This window comes from Pempheris klunzingeri, chromosome 20, assembly GCF_042242105.1.
Source record: "Pempheris klunzingeri isolate RE-2024b chromosome 20, fPemKlu1.hap1, whole genome shotgun sequence".
Taxonomy (NCBI): domain Eukaryota; kingdom Metazoa; phylum Chordata; class Actinopteri; order Acropomatiformes; family Pempheridae; genus Pempheris; species Pempheris klunzingeri.
The window spans coordinates 14,349,972-14,368,354 of record NC_092031.1 but is presented as its reverse complement, the minus strand read 5'-3'; the positions used below and the strand labels follow the sequence as shown (position 1 = coordinate 14,368,354).

The window sequence follows — 18,383 nt, the reverse complement described above, 5'->3', positions numbered from 1 at the left end:
GTAAAATGCTATCTGAAAACTATTTACAGCGTCAAGTGTCTCTTTAAAAAAGCATTTTAAACCAAACACTATTGTATGAACATCATTGCCTATTCCAAGTCCATTTAATGACCCAGAAGTTTTTCTACAAAACAACATAACTCCCTTCATGCTCCCTTTAGGAGCTCGGAACCTTTATTTGACGTGAAATCGATTGCACCCGAACAGTTGAACTTGTGACACCGCGCTGTCAAAAGCAGGAAGTTAAGATTGTATGTGTAATGTGTGAAGTATGCGGCATCTCCCCTCATTGATCCCATTTCCTTATTTCTTATTTTGGTTACTCAGTCTCTAACCACGAGCACCTGAACGTGGTGGGTTGTGCTCCGTAAGGTGAGTGTTGTCGTCGTGTTATTGTCTTTACAGTCGCGGTTCACTGAGCTTTTCTCCGCCTGGATTTCTGCAAACACTCCTCCACTGCTAGCATAGCCGGCTAACCAGCTAGCTGCTCTAACTGACAGTAGCTTCAGTAGCGTTAGTTGTGCCACAGACGGGACCCGGTGTGGTTAATTCTGTAAGTCGTGACTTACAGAAACCAGCCAATGTGTAAAGATGGAGGGGATTTTAGCTCAGGACGCACAGACTTCACGCTTAACGACAGCAGTTAAGTTGCTAAATTTAGTGCATCACAAGTAACAAGTCGCACTAAACAAACGTGCCTCTTAGCTAGATGCAGAATCAAAAAGTATGGAAGGACACTAGTTTCAGTGCTATACTTAAGTAAAAACACGTTCAGCTTATTCCTCCAGTGAATTTATTCAAGATCAGATGTGATTTAATGTTACATTCAAACATTCAATAAGCTCATATAATGTGAATGACCTGGTTAAACTACCTGACACTGTTGTAAGTTGCACTGTTCATGTAGTAAAACGTACATGAATCCTAAAAGGGGACTACTTTTGCTTTTAGTACCTTCAGAGCATCATCAGTTTCCAGCTAAAATCAGTGTAGTCTTAACACAACAGCCCCTCCTTCATGGGTTATAAATCTATTCATAATATATTAGTTTAGTGCTGACATTTTGAGGATCTTCTCTTGAGGAACTATGTGATATTGCTACTTAAACACTGACTGACATTATTGCTCCACCACTTTTCCACCACTGTATGAATTGGAGATGCACATATCTGGTAATGCCTATTCCATTACCACTGCTACCATTATGATACCAGTGTTCACCAGTTTGACCAAATCTAAAATCTGTACAGCTCTCCGCATGGAATTATTTTTCTGTCATGTAACTCGAGGCCATTGTCGCCTTCCATGACTGAATGAATGCAACAGAATTTTGACATACTGTTGCTACGTAAATTTGCAATACCTGATCCACCTAATACGATCAGTATTGGGGAATATACCGATCGGACACACGAGATCAGCATATATGCTGTCCCTTTCAGCTTTGCCCTCATTCACATCAACTACACTTGGTGTGTGTGGAGTATCCAATTATAAGTCAATGGTTATTATCTCTATACTTGACTTGCTTCAGTATATGATGTGCTTGTCTTCATTCTGCAGGCACACGGCATGATAACCAAACTGCCTGTGGAGCAAAAGAAATCCAGACACAAGTTCCACTAATGCTCATGATTAGGTAAGGCGTTTTTTTTTGTGGGGATCCCGGGCTGACATTGATGTAAACTGAAAGAAATCTAAAGGTCTTTGATCTGTTTTATCTGAGTCTGTCAGCTGTCTCTTTGTGTCTGTTACAGTCCCAGAATGGCCGCAGGAACGCAAGAGAAACAGTACAAGCCATCTCTGCTCAATTTTTTCGTTTATAACCCGACATTTGGACCCCGAGAAGGAGAGGTTGGGTTGATTAATGGATAAAAATACATTTTGTAGCTGCACTGGTCGTTGATTTTGATAATGTCATTGCCTTGTTAATTCAAGGTGTTATTATTTTTTTTTTTTCAGGAAGAGAAGAAGATTCTGTTTTACCACCCAAGCGATGTGGAGAAGAATGAGAAGATCCGAAATGTCGGCCTTTGTGAAGCCATTGTACAATTCACCAGGCAAGGAGTTGATTACTGTACTTGAAACATCTTGCACAGACTTAGTGTGAATTTCTGAAGTGTCTAACATCAATTACATGGCTTAGTTTGTGACAAGTTTTAAAGAGCAGACGAAAAGGAAAGTGACTTTTCCTTGGTCAGATCCATACTGATGCATATGTAATGTCTGTACAACCGCAAACTAATGGGCTGGTCTTCTTGTTTGTGTGTGTGTGCTTTCTTTTCACGGCCTTGACTTTTGTCTCCTAGGACGTTCTGTCCAACAAAACCAGCTAAATCTCTGCACACCCAGAAGAACCGGCAGTTTTTCTTTGAGCCCGAGGACAATTTCTGGATCGTCATGGTATATTTCCGTGTACATTACTTATTCAGTGCTTGCTCTGTTTGTATAGACTTTGTTGACCTTGAACTCTCTAATCTGCTGTTTGTATTTCACTCCTCAGGTGGTTCGAAACCCAATGATCAAGAAACTAAACAAAGATGGCAAACCTCCAACAGTAGAGTATCAGGAAGAGGAAATGCTTGTGAGTACTGATGGATCATCTGTATTTCTCTCATGTTGCCAGTTTAAACCTTTACTGACCATGTCCTCTTGCCTCTGTAGGACACTGTGTATGGTGCAGTGGTAAGGCAATGCTACAGTATGTACAAGGTATGTTTTAGAATTTGTCATGCTTTTAACAACTTTGTACTTTTGCACATGTAAAGTCGGATATTTTACGGATATTAAAGAGTTGTACTTTTCACAGAGCCATATAGATACACTCCTACCAATGTCAGGCCTTTATAATGCAAAAAAGATGATCTTCTAACTGTGATTATTTTCCTTGCGCTGTAGCTCTTCAATGGCACATTTGGCCGAGCAATGGAAGCCGGTGGCGTGGAGCTGCTCATTCAGAAGCTTGAGAAGTTCTTCTACAGGGTAAAAAGTTCTTGCGGATCATATTTCTTCCTTAACATGTTGTGCGTATTTGGCCTTGCTTTGACAACACGATTCGTTTTAATTGAATAATGATATATGTTGTTGTTTATAAAAATCCAGTAACGCCTGAAAGTCAGTGTTTTCACAAGGGCTAGCCTCCAGTGATGACACTTAAACATACAAAGACAGTGTTTGTGTCTTCGTAAATACCCCTGGGAAAGCTGTCGTGAAAGAAGCTTGCAGCCATGCCTGATTTCTTGGTCATTATCTGTGTACATAAGCTGTCTTCGCCTCATGCTACAGTCTCCTCGATAGAACGATAAAAGCTGAAGCAAAAGTATAAAAAATTCATTTCTAATTAGGGAATACCCTTCTTAAGTAACACAGGCTTCCCTCCACTGTGTAACCCAAAGACGTAGAGAAAGAGAGAGGTTGCGGTGTGCCTATCAGAGGTTGAATGCCACCGTGTCTCTGCTTCTAGATGATGCAAGCGTCTCAAGAGCATTAGAGAGTTTCTTATTCCTCTGTCTTTATTGCACTGTAAGCAAGCACTTGTTGGTGGGTAAACTAACCCCTTTCTCCTTTCCTTCTCCTGTGTCTCTCCCATTATTTTCGGCGCGTGTCTGTGTGTGTGTGTGTGTGTGTGTGTGTGTGTGTTTTATTCTGGGCTCCACAGTATCTGCAGACTCTCCATTTGCAGTCCTGCGACCTGCTGGACGTATTTGGAGGCATCAGCTTCTTCCCACTGGACAAGATGACCTATCTGAAGATCCAGTCGTTTGTCAACAGAGTAGAGGAGAGCCTCAGTCTGATTAAATACACGGCCTTCCTGTACAACGACCAGCTTATCTGGTACTGACTGAAACTTTGCTTTGTTTGAAACTTTGCGTGTGTCTGTCCCCAAACTCCACCTGTGGCTTTCTAATTTTCTGTGTTAATGCACAGCCTGTTGTAGGCCACAGGGCAAACAGAGGTGGGTATAAGCAGACCTGTAATCCTCTTTGCGTTTAATGGGCTCACTGACAGCCGCCTGGCTCAGTGTGTAAGCACGGGCGATTACATGATTGGTAATGTCCAAAGAGCAGTGGGATCTTTCATTGTGAACTGTCAATAGACACAACACAGAAGAGCTGTTTTTAATTAATATCCAAATTAAGGTATTGCTTTGGAATATTCATTGTGGTGCATGTACAACCTCTGCTGAACAGTAACTAGCACCAGGAGACTGTTTGGGTTAATGCCCAGCCCGTGACGAACAACACGATCGACAGCACTCTGTGAAATACTGTACACGGCCACGCATTTTGGTTCCTTATTTTGATTGAGTGTGTTGTGAAGGTCATAAGGTGTGATGGTGTTTATTTTGTGGTTGGGCCTGCAGGAGTGGACTGGAACAAGACGACATGAGGATCCTGTACAAGTACCTGACCACCTCCCTGTTCCCCAGACACTCTGAGCCTGAGGTGAGGAGGTGGGAGTGCACAAGTGGCAGATAAAAAGGAGAGCTAAAGGAAGTATGGGAGAGAAGTGGGGGATGTAATGAAAGAAACGAGGGAGCAGGGGATGTTTGTGTTGGATGGAGACAAGAGGCTCAACTGTACTATGCTTTTTCCCTGATGATATACAGTGTAAGAATGTAATGTGATCTAAACAGTTTTTTATATTTATGATACAGACAGAGACTACTGACCGGAATATGAGCTGTAGATAATACTTGCAAAGCAAGGCCACACATTTTCACGCTAATCCCTCTTTTCTCTCTGTTCCCTTTGTTTCCCCTCAGTTGGCGGGCAGGGACTCTCCCCTGAGGCCGGAGGTCGCAGGGAATCTGTTGCACTATGGAAGGTAAGTCCCTGACCCCATGTTTTTTATTATTCTGCAGAGGGAAGGATGTAGTACAAGAGGATTTGGATTTTGGTTAAATGTCTGTCGGTGCCGTCAGTGGAATAGTGTCAACTAGGGACAAGGTGTCAAGAAGACTACTCTGGATGTGCACATGAATGTTTGCTTATGCATTGTATGTGCAAGCATCGCGTGGTTTCGACCCACTGACAGTAATGAGCTTTCCTTGCAGTCAACCAAATAATTTAAGACGGTTACTCCCTTGGCTAACAGAGTATCACTGCAGCCTGTGGTCTAGAAACACTTTCTGTTCAGTTTCTGTGGACATATGTAACAAGCAACGGTTTACTCATGCGTTTGCTTTCTGGCAAAATGTGCCTGCACGATGTGTGAGGTAACTAGTGTCTGAAGGTTAAGTGGAGCTGCTGCAGTAGTTCACGTCTGACTCCTGGTGACATGTCATGGGACAGGAACACAGTTTTACAACTCTAATTGGATGACACAAAGTAAAAAGAATGTTTGGTGGAGGCCAGAAATGGTTAAACTTAAGATAAAATAAAATATAAAATGCACTTGGATATCTCTGCCACACAGCAGAGGCATATGTAGCACAGTCATGTCTTTCAATGCAAATGGTTCCACTTAATATTAAGTGACATCCTTGGAATCCAGTGTATTAACAGTCCAACAGTGAATCCCTTGTTCAGTCTGCGGTCTTATCTTGTGTGTGAGTCATGGAGGAATGAGTGAGCGGCCTCTGATCCATTTTAGAGCTGAGGAAATGAATCTGTTCTTGTCCTTTCATGCTTTGTATCCTAATTGCTTGATTAAGTTTTGTTCAGTCCCTCTGTCGTTTTGGTCCAACATGTCTTGATAACTAGTGGCCGTGTTGCTGTGAATTATGGTGTGAATCTTCGTGGTATCTAGACAATGCTTTGGACACCTTGGCAGCCCCCTGACCTCTCCTCTCGTCACCATCAGGCCAAACCCTCCTCCTTGAGAAACACTTAGATCATCACATGATGCCATACAAAATAACAAAAAGCCTGACGTCCCTGCAGTTTGCTGTAGATATTCAGGATGAATCCAGAGCGGAAAAGATTTGTCAGTTAGTTGAATTAAATTAACTTTCAACGATTTTGATAATCAATTCATTGCTTGAGTCATTAATGCAAAACTTTAAGAAAAAATCTCTGGTTCAAGCCTCTGTTATGGAAGTATTTGATGAATTATTACATATAAATTGAATATTTGGGTTTGGATTGTTGGTCAAACTAAATATGACATTTGGACACAGCACTTAGGGTTTAGGGAAAAGTATGGTTTTATATTTTACAGTTTTCTGACATATTAATATAAGAAAAGAATTGGAAGATGAATTGATAATGAAAGTAGTTGTTGAATCTACTCCCTTCAGTCAGAACCAAGTTTCCACTTGTGTGCAAAGAGTCTACAGCCAGTAGGCGCAGGAGTGCTTTGAGCTAAATGCTATCAGAATGTCATCATGTTCACAATGATGATGATGATGATGATGAATGATGATAGCATCCCGATGTTTAGTAGGTATAATGTTTACCATGTTAACCATCTGAGCATTAGCACGGTAGCACGCTAATATCTGCTAATTAGCACTAAACACGAAGTACAACTGATGCTGATGGGAATGTCATTAGCACTGGACAGACTAACATGCTGACCTGCTGGTGGCGCCAGAGGAAAGGTCGGGGGATCGCTAAAGTCGGTATGCTTCATCCCCTGGGAACCATGAATATCTGTACAACATTTCATGGCATCCGGTGGTTGTTTGGATGCTCGGCGGCCCGTCATCGCCAAGCTCACAGCCAGTATTGAGTACTTAAACCACCCTTAAACCAGAAGATGGGGACACCCTATCAGCTTTTCTCTTGTGCCACCATCAGGCCAAAATGTCATCTTTTTTTCTACCGTATATATATTATAAAACAGTAGATTCACATGAGTTATTTTGATTTTGATTCTTGTTTTGTGACGACTCTCTCTCACCCGCTCTGGGAATATTTAGCCAGCCATGCCCTCCTCTTGTCTCTCCAGGTTTTTAACAGGACCCACCAATCTCAAGGATCCAGAAGCCAAGTTCCGATTTCCAAAAATATTTGTCAGCACAGAGGACGGCTATGAGGAGCTGCATCTGATTGTTTATAAGGTAATGTAGAGTAAATATTCAAATCCATACAGGAATTTCTCTAATGTATTATAATGGAGGGGGGGGGGGTGTTACTCATCTTTTAGGATGATTTTCATAATCTGACTGAAGGATTTGTTTATGAAGGGTAGATTTAGGATGAAGTATTTCACTATCACACGATATGGATTTTTGGGATTAAACAGCTGAATTTTAAAATGATGAAGGTCGCCCCACGATGCTTATCATCACATTAATGTAATTTCTAACCTGTGCGACCTTGATTTCGCGTTTAACCGGCACTGATCTGCTCTTTTCCAGGCGATGAGCGCGGCAGCTTGTTTTATGATCAGTGGTAAGTGTGCACCCAGTCACCACCCACTTAAATGATGGGGTTAACTTTCATTTCCCTTTTCCCGGTGAATCTAAAGTTTCGTTATTTCAGCATTTTCTAGTATTTTGGCTGCTCATATGAAGCTTAAATATTACTTTCTCCTCAGCTCGTGTCCCATAATGGCTGACTTTCTTCTCTCCTCCGTCTCTTTCCAGCCTCTGTGGAGCTGACGAGGGACTTCTGTGAGCAGCTGGACAGCTTGGTGGGCCCTCAGCTTACTTTGCTGGCATCTGACATATGCGAACAGTTCACCATCAACCGCAGGATATCAGGGTCAGTTGAGAATCCACCGCCCTCCTAATTACCAAGTCTTGCTGCTAACTGGTGCTGCTCAAATTGTGCTCTAATATTTATGTTTTGAAGATGCCGTCATGCAGGTTTATGTCTTTTCCCTGATAACACGCTTACGGCTGTAAGGCTTGAATGTTCCACATTAAAAGAGTGCTGATGATCCCACAGTGTAAGACATGCTGTGCAAATGTGTTTCCTGGGGTTGAAGCTAAATCTTGTCATGTGTTTTCCTGCTTTATCCCCATATCGCTTGTTGCTGCTCACTGTCTAATTATGGTTGCAACTAATACCATAGAAATTGTCAAACAATTGTGAAAATTAGCCGGCTATGTTTAACATTTAAATTACTTGATAGATATGTTTGTTATCTATGAAACTGATGAATTTATCAACAGAAAAATACACTTTTTAATCAATTCTAATTAGACAACAACGTATTCTCTAGCTCCAGCATCTTAGTTCTAAGAAATGACTTGACTTTTCTTTTAATTAGTTTTTTTTTATTTCAGCACTACATTATATACACAAGTATAGACTGTAGAGAGAGTGTAGAATAAGGGCAGTCCCATTATTACAGTAGCCATTCAGTCATCAGTGTGCAGCCAATCCTTCGTATTAACGCCTCTTGGCTGGCAGCGATAGATGAGCCTCTAATACCACTGGATATCGTCAGGGCACTACTTAGGGGTAACTCAAGCAGTGTAGCTTTAAAGACTGGCATCCTGGCCCGCTCTCCTTTAACCCCAGCAGTTAGCTTCACATGCGTCCTCGTCTGTAATCCAAGACAGGACTCCCTGGCCCGGGCAATTTGATGGGCTCCTTTTTTAATCACCCTAGTGAAGAATCCACTGAATAAATAATGCCGTCCCAAATTCCTCAGCTGGCATTCAGGTCTGTGTCCTGATTTGGCCTGGTGGAACTGTAAATAATTAGACGCAGCATAGATAAAAATCTGTTGCATGGCCTGATTGAATACATACATTCTCTTCCAGAGATGCAATTACATCTCAACTTAACATGGTTGGACAATGGAGAAGGCTTAATTAAACTTTTTGGTGGATGTTATTGTCCAAAGTGATTTTATCATTTATTAATGATTTTACTTGCCCCAGAGAGACCCGACACTTTGAACTGGACATTGTTTATCGCTTACGAAGTTATACAGATGGAAACTAACTTTTTGGTTAATTCTGGCATATTAACAGCAGTGTCATTAATATGCACTGTACCTGTTTAATAAATAGAATTAATACATGGGCCACGGGTCCAGTGTCGGTGATAAGCAACAGCAAGATGAGTCTTTTCTCCAGATCTGGTCCAAATTGTGATTGTAACTTCCTCTCTTGCTTCATATGAGATGAAAGCAGCACCTCAGAGAGCTTTGTCAGTGTCCCCCTGAAAATAAAGCAGCATCCTTCAAAAGATGCATCATTCTTATCCCTCAAACACTCATCCTTGTTTTTCACAAGATGTTGGGCATCCTTCACTTGTTTAATCATTTTTGGATGCGTCTGTTGTTCAATTTCGCTCCCGTTCAGGCCGGAGAAGGAGCCCCAGTTCAAGTTCATCTACTTCAACCACATGAACCTGGCGGAGAAGAGCACCATCCACATGAGGAAGACCATCAGTGTTTGCCTCACCTCCGTCCACCCCGACCTCATGAAGATCCTGGGAGACATCAACTGCGACTTCGCCAGGTACAGCAGAGAACGTCGGCTCTGTAAAACCGTAGCTGTGTTTTCCTGCCATTAAAACCATCTTGAGCTCTTAACCAGCAGCTGTTTTCACATTTCACAAACACAGGAAATAAAAGCTGTGTGTCTCCAGCTGTGTCACTTTCGTACATATTGTGATGCCTGTGGTAACTTTTGTAAACACGCTATGTTTTGAAGCAGACATGCAAGCAGTCATGTGACATTGACATTCAGAGCTTTTATTCCAGTATCAATATCAGTTCCTTTTTTTGTACACATGCTGTCTAGATGCTCTTCCCTAACCAGCACACGCAAAACATACTCGTTGCAATTTTGGCAATGTGGTGTGAATCTCATTTGCTTTCATATGAAATGATTTACTATTTTAAGTACATGTGAGACATTCCTGACACAAACAGTAAGAAAGATTAAATTGTAGTACTTTTATAACTCCAGTTGCCCACAAGTTACATAGTTGCCTTTATTTGGTGACGCTTACCCCTCCGTCTCTCTGCTCTAGGGTGGATGAAGATGAAGAAATCATCGTAAAGGCTATGACAGACTACTGGGTAGTCGGCAAGAAGTCAGACCAGAGAGAACTGTACGTGATCCTGAATCAGAAGAACGCCAACCTGATCGAAGTAAACGGTATGTCTCCACCACCTGGTAGTGAGTAAATCTGTGTTATTACAGTCCGCCCTGATATTTAATCTCTCCTTCACCCTTAATGCCCCTTTGTCTTTTCTCTGCTACAGAGGAGGTTAAGAGGCTTTGTGCAACGCAGTTCAACAACATTTTCTTCTTGGACTGATGCAGCAGAAGACAGACAGACAAAGACTGTTTCAACACACTAAAAACTGTCAGTGTTGCAGGGTATCATGACAGCATCAGCGTAATGCAATAATTGCATTGTAAAATAATAAAAAAAAATAATAATAAAATGCTCTCTCACCAAGTTTTTTTATTTAACCTATAAAAATTGTAAGTTTCTCTTGTAATTAAGTGTAAATCCAGATTTTTACTGTACATGTACTTTATTTTCTTTCGTTTTCTTTGTACATACAGGTTTTGTTTCTTTCAAGCTGCAGTCTGTTCATGCTTTTTTGTTAATGAACACGTCACGGCAATGTCTCAAATTAATTTAAAAACTGACATGCACAGAGCTGTTTACTCCGGGTTCCTTTGGTAATCAGTGATGGTTTTAAAATAAGATGTCACCATGTCACAAGTAATATGCTTTGTAAAGAACTGCTTTAACTTTAAATAAATTGAAAAAGTCATTTTACTTAGTGCAAGAAATGTCTTTTTTTTAGTTGAAGATGCTCATTGAGTAAAAGCTTCGACACCCGTCCAAATGGCAACCTCAGATCATGTTTATCTGAAACCTCTGGGACACATCTTTAGATCACAAGAATAAAACTGGACTCTGAAGTTTTACATTATTAGAGCTGTGGTTCATCTCTGTCTACCAGTGGGCATCCATGTAGCCTTATTTTATAGACAATTTAATTCCTGCTTTTGTTCTGGGATCCTTTTTTAGAGGAATGGTGCATTTTTTTTTTTTATCATTGCAATATATATGTCTGTATCTAAAACAGGCAAAAGGCCAAAAGAACTAATTTGAGGAGTGTCCTGAAATGTTTCGTTCCGGGGCTCTTGAACATGCCAGGACTTGAGTATTTCCTGTTTCAGGTGCCCGTTTGAAATATTTTGCACAAGTCAAATCTTTTGTTTTCATGATGGATGATCTTAAGTCAATTCTGTAAGATCACAGCGCAAAATTATACCACAGGCCAAAGAATTTTAATTTCAACCCATATTATCCCGTTTGTCAGAATGCCTTTCATTTAACCAAGGCAGAGTAAATTTTATAGACTGTAAAAACAAAAAAAAAGTGGACATAACCTTAAATCACCCCTTGGTTTGTGGACAGCCGTTTTGAAGCCACGAGTTTCGATCAATGGGCGTCACCAACTTGGTTATTAGGAACTAGATGTGACGTCAGTTCCACAAAGACCGCCTCTGGTTGGTTAGTAGTCACAACACAGTCCCGCCCTAAAACATACCCTAATTTATAGTCTATTTTCCTCTAAATGGGACCATGATTTACTAAATGAACACAATGCAGTGTTGAAGAAGACGTAATAGTAGCGACGGAGAACATAAACTCAACAGGAAAGTTTTTACTGAGGTAATAAATCAAGTGAGAATTAAGATAATTTTCCCATAAACTTCTATATAACCAGAAACCTTTTTCGCAACCAGCATAGCTGCGTCCTGCTGACACTTCCGCATTGGCTTCACTTTACAGACCCGGAAGCTACGTCTACTTCTTCAAATAGTCTATGAGTAAATTATAGACAGAAATAATAAACAGTGATCAAATCCAGCACTTAGTGAAAAAAAATACAGATGTAAAATGCAAAATTTTGGGCAAAACAGTAAAAACTGTAACAGAAATGTTACAGAGAAAATCGTGCCAAACCCACTACAAGTGCTAAAGTGACTCCAGACTGCTGGGGGGCATTAACTCTTACCGTCGTTACCAGCCACAAATAAGCCGAAGAAGAAGAATTCAACCAGCCAATCAGCGCTCACCGTTCCTGTCCGAGTTGCAGCCAATCAGCGTCGCCTTAGATGATTTTCAAAACGTCAGGCGCCATGATTGTTGTGTTTCTTTAGTCCGTCCGTTGCGCAGCAGATAAACTTCTTTACGGGACGGACAGAAAAGGAAGTTTGTTTTTATACGTGTTGTTTTTTTTGGGGGGGAAGAGCAAGGTAAGACATGTAACTAATTACATATAATCTAAATAGCTAGTTTAGTTCTTTGGCTGTTAATTGAACAGGTATCTCTTAGTTCTTCGTGATAATCGGTGAGGTGGTGAGCTAGTTTTGATGGCTAAGGTGTTAACACAGCTAGCTAACCTGGGGTTAGTGGACGAAGTGAAATTGTGATAATATGGGCTTTGATAAACAATGTGATTACTCACATTGTGGCCCATTTTCTCCCCTTCATGTCGGTCCTTTTAGTATCGTTTGGTTGATGTAACGTTAGTGGCGTTTTGATTTTTTACTTTAATTCATTAACTTCAAACCAACTGTTTGCTAACTAAGGTTGGAGGCAAATCTCCCAGGACAGAAACGAAGCTACTTTGTTCAACTTTTAACACAAGAAGTCCCGTAATTAGCGATTATTGAAGATCAGTAAAATTAAAATTTTTTTTTAGACCGAGCTGCCTTTTTAATGCCATTTCTGATGTTTATTTGCCATTAGTGTTATGACTTTTGTTGACTAAAAGTAAGTGATCCTTTGTTGTGTTATTTTTGTTGATTTGTTTTTCCTGTCCACACTCAAGAGATATTAGAGTTGAGTTGTAGTGGAAGACCTTAGTTCAAAACAGATTTCCACTACAACTTTAGTTTTTGACTCCTCACTTTTTATTTAAACCCTGTTCACTTTCATGTTTGTCTCTTTGTTTTGTGCCAGGTGGCACAACCACTATTACTCCAATATGATGTACCTCAATGCCTCTAATAACTGTCATATGCAGTGTGTCTACTTTATCCTCCTCATGTTCCTCTTCCTAACAATTCCAGATACCTGAATATGGAATCCAGATTTGCCCACCTGCGCCAGCGGGATGCTAGCGTGTCAATGCTGAGGGTAAGAATGTCCCGTAGGAGGTCTCAGTCCCAGAAGGAGAACCGAGAACGGGCCATAAACACACGCAGGCAGCTAGACAAGCTCCCAGAGCTGGAAATGTCGTGCCTGGATGCTTCCATCGCGATGGCCAACATGTCGACCATTCAGGAAAAGACGCAGAACAAAGGAAAACCTGCTAAAAGTAAGGCTTCATCTTCCACCACAGCGACAACTCTTCAAACATCTTCACATATTAAATGAGGCACCCACAGCAATAACCATTTAGATACGGTAGTCAACTGGCTACTCTGCTTTTTTGTGCCCACTGCTCTGTTATTTATGTCTCATCTCACACCTGTTTCTCCACAGATGTAGCTGGAGAGGAGAGGCTGAAACAGCTTGAACGCTGGAAAGAGCGTAAGGCTCTTGAGAAGGAGAAGGAAAAAAGAGAAAAGCAGTGTAAAGGGATATTTAAGACTGGCATGTATCATCCAAACGACACCCGTTCACTTGTCTCTTTGCCTGTTGTGCCAGCTGCCTCAACCCGAGCTAAGGAGGTGAGGGAAGACTCATCATTAGACTAGTATACCGTATTTACTGTCAGTCTATATATTCCAATGTTCCGTTTGTTTCTATTGGATATGATGACATGAGTTATAACAGAGGAACACCTCTTTGCTTCACTAAGTTGTAATGATGAATGACCCAAATGATCAGTATTTAATGCTTTTTTTATCTCTCAGATAAATGTGCACAAGGCTCCATCCCAGAGTACCAGAGTCACTCGTTCAATGAAGCAGCAGCAGCACCCAGTGCAGAGGGTACTACTTTCTCTATGGTGGCTTTCTTATATGTTCTCATATAAACTCCCATAAAACTGAAAGCTAATATGCACTTTTTGCAATGCTTTTCTCTTGCCAAAATTTCAACAGCCCCTGAAGACGCAGGATCTAAATCCTGCTGCAAGGAAAGGTAAATTGACTGCATGTCTCTTTTTAGTTCAAATACGGCATACCATCTTCTGCAACCTGGTGTGTTTTAGATCTGACATCTCACCCCTCCTATAGCTCAGCCTGCTGTAGAAAGATCAACCAGGAGTCGGGCAGCTCCTGTGAAGCCAGCACCAGCTATGAGCAAGACCAAAGTTTGTGCAGGTGACTAATGAGAAGAAAAATCCTTGTGCATAACTTGACCGCCTATCCTGTAGGTTTCACCCTATTGTGTTTCCTCATTTGCATCTCAATCTTTGTCTCTGTCATGCCATCCTACTGTAGTGGAGCCTGTCGTACGAGCTTTGTCGACCAGATCAGCCAACAGGCCTCCTGTAGCAGCAGCAGCTCCGATGGTGAAAGACAAACCTAAGGACAAATGTGCAGGTACACACTGAGCCAAGACCATATCCGTTATTTATTATTTGGCATGGAAACTAAAAGCACTGGAGACTCATCTATTCTTAAATGCCTCTCCTCGCCCTCAGATGTAAGAACCACAAGGAGCAGAGCATTTGTCAACGTTGTGGCCCCCTCTTCTAGCAGAGAAAGGAACAGTAAAGGTAGCGTTAAATATTGACAGCAACATCCAATTTCAGAGACTGTGTCCTACATAAACAATTGTTTTAATTTCTTCCATCATTTTTGTGCATCTCTCCTTGTAATATGCAGTAACTGTCGACAACACTGTCCAGTCTGCTGTGCCCAAGGTGAGCATTTCTACACTCAGCGTGTTGAACCCACGACCGCCTTTTTACCAGTAACTTATTGACTGATTAGTTTGCTGTTTCTATCCTGTGTAGGAGCCCGAGCTGAAGAGGCCTGAGATGCAGGAGCCAGAGGAAGAGCCTCGTCCCCCGAGCCCGGCACCCTGCCCTGAGGAGGAAAACATGGAGGAGGACCAAGCTCCAGCTGACTCTGTCCCTGCCGTGGATCCTGTTGAAATCCAGTCTTCTGTGTCTTCTTTTGCTCCAGAGGGTTTCATCTTCCAGGCTCCCAACGGCTTATCTTCCTTCAAGTTCGAGCCTCTGACTCCACGCTCAGCAGATGCCTTCCTTACGCCAAGGTCTGTCTGTCCATCCTTGTGTTTTATTTTTTTTGTTGATGTTATATAAAACACTGGAATTATTAACATTGTTGCATATCGATTTGCATATAGATTTTTGCCTTTAGAGCCTCAAATGAAATGTGTGTGACTAAAACCTAAGTCGTTTCCCATCTCAATGCCATGCTGTCGTTCTTCCCACCCAGCTCCAGCTTCGTTTTGCCACCACCCCCCACATTCAACGCTGAGCCTCAGACTGAGCTAAGCGAGCCCTCTCCCCCTAAATCCCCTCGCCGCTCTCCTCCTCGTACATCTCCCACAGTGGCCCCCCCAACTCCAGGCAGCCCCCTGGAATCAAAGCACGATGTACCATACTTCAGGTGGCGTACTTTATTTATATGTGGAGTCATCTATTGTTCCAATTTCACAATGAATTTTGAGTTAATGCGTTAGTGTTTTTTTTTTTTTGTACATTATTCAGATTGGAAATTGCTAAAGAGACTGACAGACTGATGGCTCTGTCTGTCCACTGGGAGTCTAGAGTGGAGGACAAGTCTATCCCAGAAGAAAGTGAGTGTATTTTGAATATGTGACTATACTTCAGTACTAGTCAGTACTATAGAGAGTGGTGGTGTTCATACCTGGGGAAATAATACATTATTCAGTAATTGAATAATTGTAATTTAGTGTCTTTCTTGTTCTTGTCTATTTAGTGAGAGACCGTATGCGAACAGCGGTGGGCCAAGCGAGGCTGTTGATGAAGGAGCGCTTCAACCAGTTCGGTGGTTTGGTGGATGACTGCGAGCTGGGCCGAGGGGAGAAGGTCACCACCTGCACTGACCTGCAGGGATTCTGGGACATGGTTTATTACCAGGTGAATGCCTCATAAGAGAGGAAGAACATGTGGTTTCAGACACCAAACATGTAAAGAGAAGGATAACTGTATATTTTGCACTTCTCGCCATCTCTCAGGTAGAGGACGTCAACAAGAAGTTTGACGCTCTCAAAGAAGCAGAGAGCCGAGGCTGGGTGGAGGAACACAAGCCACTGCCGCGACAGAGGAAAGCAGTGAAGGTGAAGACTCTTTTGGTGTATATATTCTTTTTCATCTTTAAAACAGACTATACGACTACAGGTACCAGCTATCTATTTTCATTTGGGGTCGCTGTGGGTGGGGGAAGTGTTGTGTGAACATAAAGACATTGTGCCTGTCCTGTTCTTTTGGCAGAAACCAGCAGCTGCACCGGCCAAGCCAACGGGAACCAAAGCAGCAGCCAGGTCTCGCCTGGCTGCTGTGAAGGCAGCCATGAAAGCCAAACAGCAGGCAGCCGAGGCAGAGAAAGCAGCAAAGGATGCTGGTAATGATGAGGACAACGCCAGCCTGAACACACAAGAAGCACAACCCCAAACACAGCCTCAGCAGACTGACACGGTGGTCTTTGATGGAGGCTTCTTCCAGGTGGAGAGCCCACTCAAACCATCAGGTGAGAGGCGTCACTTTTCACATCATTCATTAGTGTTTACTTGTGTACTTTCCCCTGCTGTTAGATTTAAACCAATAACTATGTCGTGTCTGTAGGTTCAGTGAGGAGATCCAGTCGTCTGAGTGCTGCTGTGCTGCCTCAGGCCTCTCCCTGCTCCAACTACCTCTCACCTCGAAGAGTCACTCGACGATCCCTTGCTCTGACTCAGACCCCCGTTCAGGCCGTTGCCTCTCCTGCTCAGCCCCTCCGTACTCCTGCTCAGTTCTGTCTCCCCCTCGACCAAACCCCAGCACAAGCAGCAAAGTCTCAGGGTGGCACTCCTCAGCCATCCCAGAACAGAAAGGACACTGTAAACGTCTCTCTTTGTTTCTCACCTGTCACGAAAGTGCTTTCAGACGACGTCCAGGCTGAGGAAAGACCTGCTCACCAATCACAAACTGAGGAAAACACCACCTCTGCTCTTGAATTGAGCACACCCGTGCCTGTACATTCACTTCCATCCATTTCTGTAGTCGAGGAGCAAGAGGAACCAGCTGAAGCTGCAGATGTTGACCTCCCCGCCTCTCCAAGACTCTCCCTCTCTCCATGCAAAACACCTCTTCCAGGCTCCCAGGCCCCTGAGCCCTCATCATCTCTGAGTTTCACACTGTCACCCTGTGTAACACCCAGCCAGCCTCCCATTTCCCTCCCTGCTGCTGTGGCCCAAGAGTCCATGTGCCACACACCAGACAGCTCACTTGTTGAGGTAACACACATTTTCAATAGAGTTATGTTTCTGTATTGAAAATTACCCGCCTCCGTTTTCTCTTGCTCCACAATAAACAAGTTATTCTCTCATAATTATAGGAAGTTCCTGGGTTGGACTTTGAGCGTTACCTCCAACCTTCACAGAGATGCAGCATGTCACCGAGGGAGCCAGTTGCCATAGAGACACTGTCACCCATGGCAGTGGATGTAGAAATGGAGAGTCCCAGAGGTCAATCTGAGGACCTGCTTGCTCAGCAAGAAGCAGGTATGATTGATGCCCACAGGTACTGTGCATGTGGACACCTGGGCTTTCTACCATAACAACAATAATATATTTTAAAGCTGCAGTGACAGGAATTTATATTGAAATTTGTTTGAAGCAAACAACATTATAATTTATATGGAAGGAATTTGAGTAGTGGTGGTTCTTAAAGAGCAACTAATGGTTTTACTTTAATAAGTTGTCAGTCCCAAAATATCCTGCACGCTGCAACTTTAAGAGAAAATGTTGTGATTGCCTGATTATAGGGGAGGCACCACACTTGGTTTTCTTCTGGAATATTTGAAACTGATATTACAAATATCACATTTGACTGTCTCTACTCACTGTTTTGCTCACTCTCTCACAGTCACCACAGCACTGCCAGCGGTGCCTTCAGTATTAACTCTTCAGTCACAGCAGGTCAAGGTCTTTCCCTTTTTTAAAATTTCTTTACTTCCAAATATTGACTTTTTAATCCACACCGAACCATTATCTAGGCTTTTAACTATTACTTTTATTCATTGCTGAATCTTCTTCGTGTATTTTTCAGGTGGAGACAGCCGAGTCTGCCCTGCTGCTCTTCACCCCGGAGCTGAAGAACCGGATCCGCCAGTCTGTCTGTCCAAGTGACCTTATGGTCTTCACCCCTCCCTCTAATATGTAACAAAGACTAAATCTTTTTTTTTTTTATTTTGACGCATATTAACTACTTTTGTTACCTTTTAAAAAAAAAAAATGTATCTGAGTGATTCTGACTTATTTTTAGATCAAATGGAAAATAGTTTTGTCTCACAAGACAGTCTAATTAAAGTTCTAGTTACAAGGACCTGGCCAGTACTCTTCATTGAC

At 42.3% G+C, this 18,383-nt stretch overlaps 2 protein-coding genes across 3 annotated transcripts; both read left to right on the top strand.

The window, feature by feature from the left end:
• Positions 1-248: 248 nt before the first annotated feature.
• On the top strand, positions 249-10,649 carry ccz1 (CCZ1 homolog, vacuolar protein trafficking and biogenesis associated). Its single transcript, XM_070851733.1, has 17 exons — positions 249-372; positions 1,564-1,639; positions 1,758-1,854; positions 1,963-2,060; positions 2,310-2,403; positions 2,504-2,584; positions 2,665-2,712; positions 2,899-2,982; positions 3,659-3,834; positions 4,364-4,445; positions 4,766-4,827; positions 6,895-7,006; positions 7,307-7,340; positions 7,535-7,652; positions 9,209-9,367; positions 9,885-10,012; positions 10,120-10,649. Exons 2-17 carry the CDS (start codon positions 1,626-1,628, stop codon positions 10,173-10,175), a joined length of 1,443 nt encoding a protein of 480 aa, XP_070707834.1. The 5' UTR covers positions 249-372; positions 1,564-1,625; the 3' UTR covers positions 10,176-10,649.
• A 1,420-nt stretch (positions 10,650-12,069) lies between these two features.
• On the top strand, positions 12,070-18,360 carry dlgap5 (discs, large (Drosophila) homolog-associated protein 5). 2 transcript variants are annotated; one of them, XM_070851740.1, is made up of 19 exons: positions 12,070-12,142; positions 12,962-13,209; positions 13,377-13,564; positions 13,751-13,828; positions 13,940-13,979; positions 14,075-14,161; positions 14,282-14,383; positions 14,485-14,559; positions 14,669-14,706; positions 14,800-15,062; positions 15,248-15,421; positions 15,523-15,611; positions 15,755-15,915; positions 16,014-16,115; positions 16,270-16,525; positions 16,621-17,270; positions 17,372-17,537; positions 17,902-17,954; positions 18,085-18,360. In XM_070851740.1, the coding sequence occupies exons 2-19, from the start codon at positions 12,972-12,974 to the stop codon at positions 18,196-18,198; spliced, it is 2,874 nt and encodes a 957-aa protein (XP_070707841.1). In that variant the 5' UTR covers positions 12,070-12,142; positions 12,962-12,971; the 3' UTR covers positions 18,199-18,360. The 2 variants fall into 2 exon arrangements, with proteins under 2 accessions (XP_070707841.1, XP_070707840.1); XM_070851739.1 differs by having other exon boundaries at positions 17,902-17,960.
• Positions 18,361-18,383: the final 23 nt, after the last annotated feature.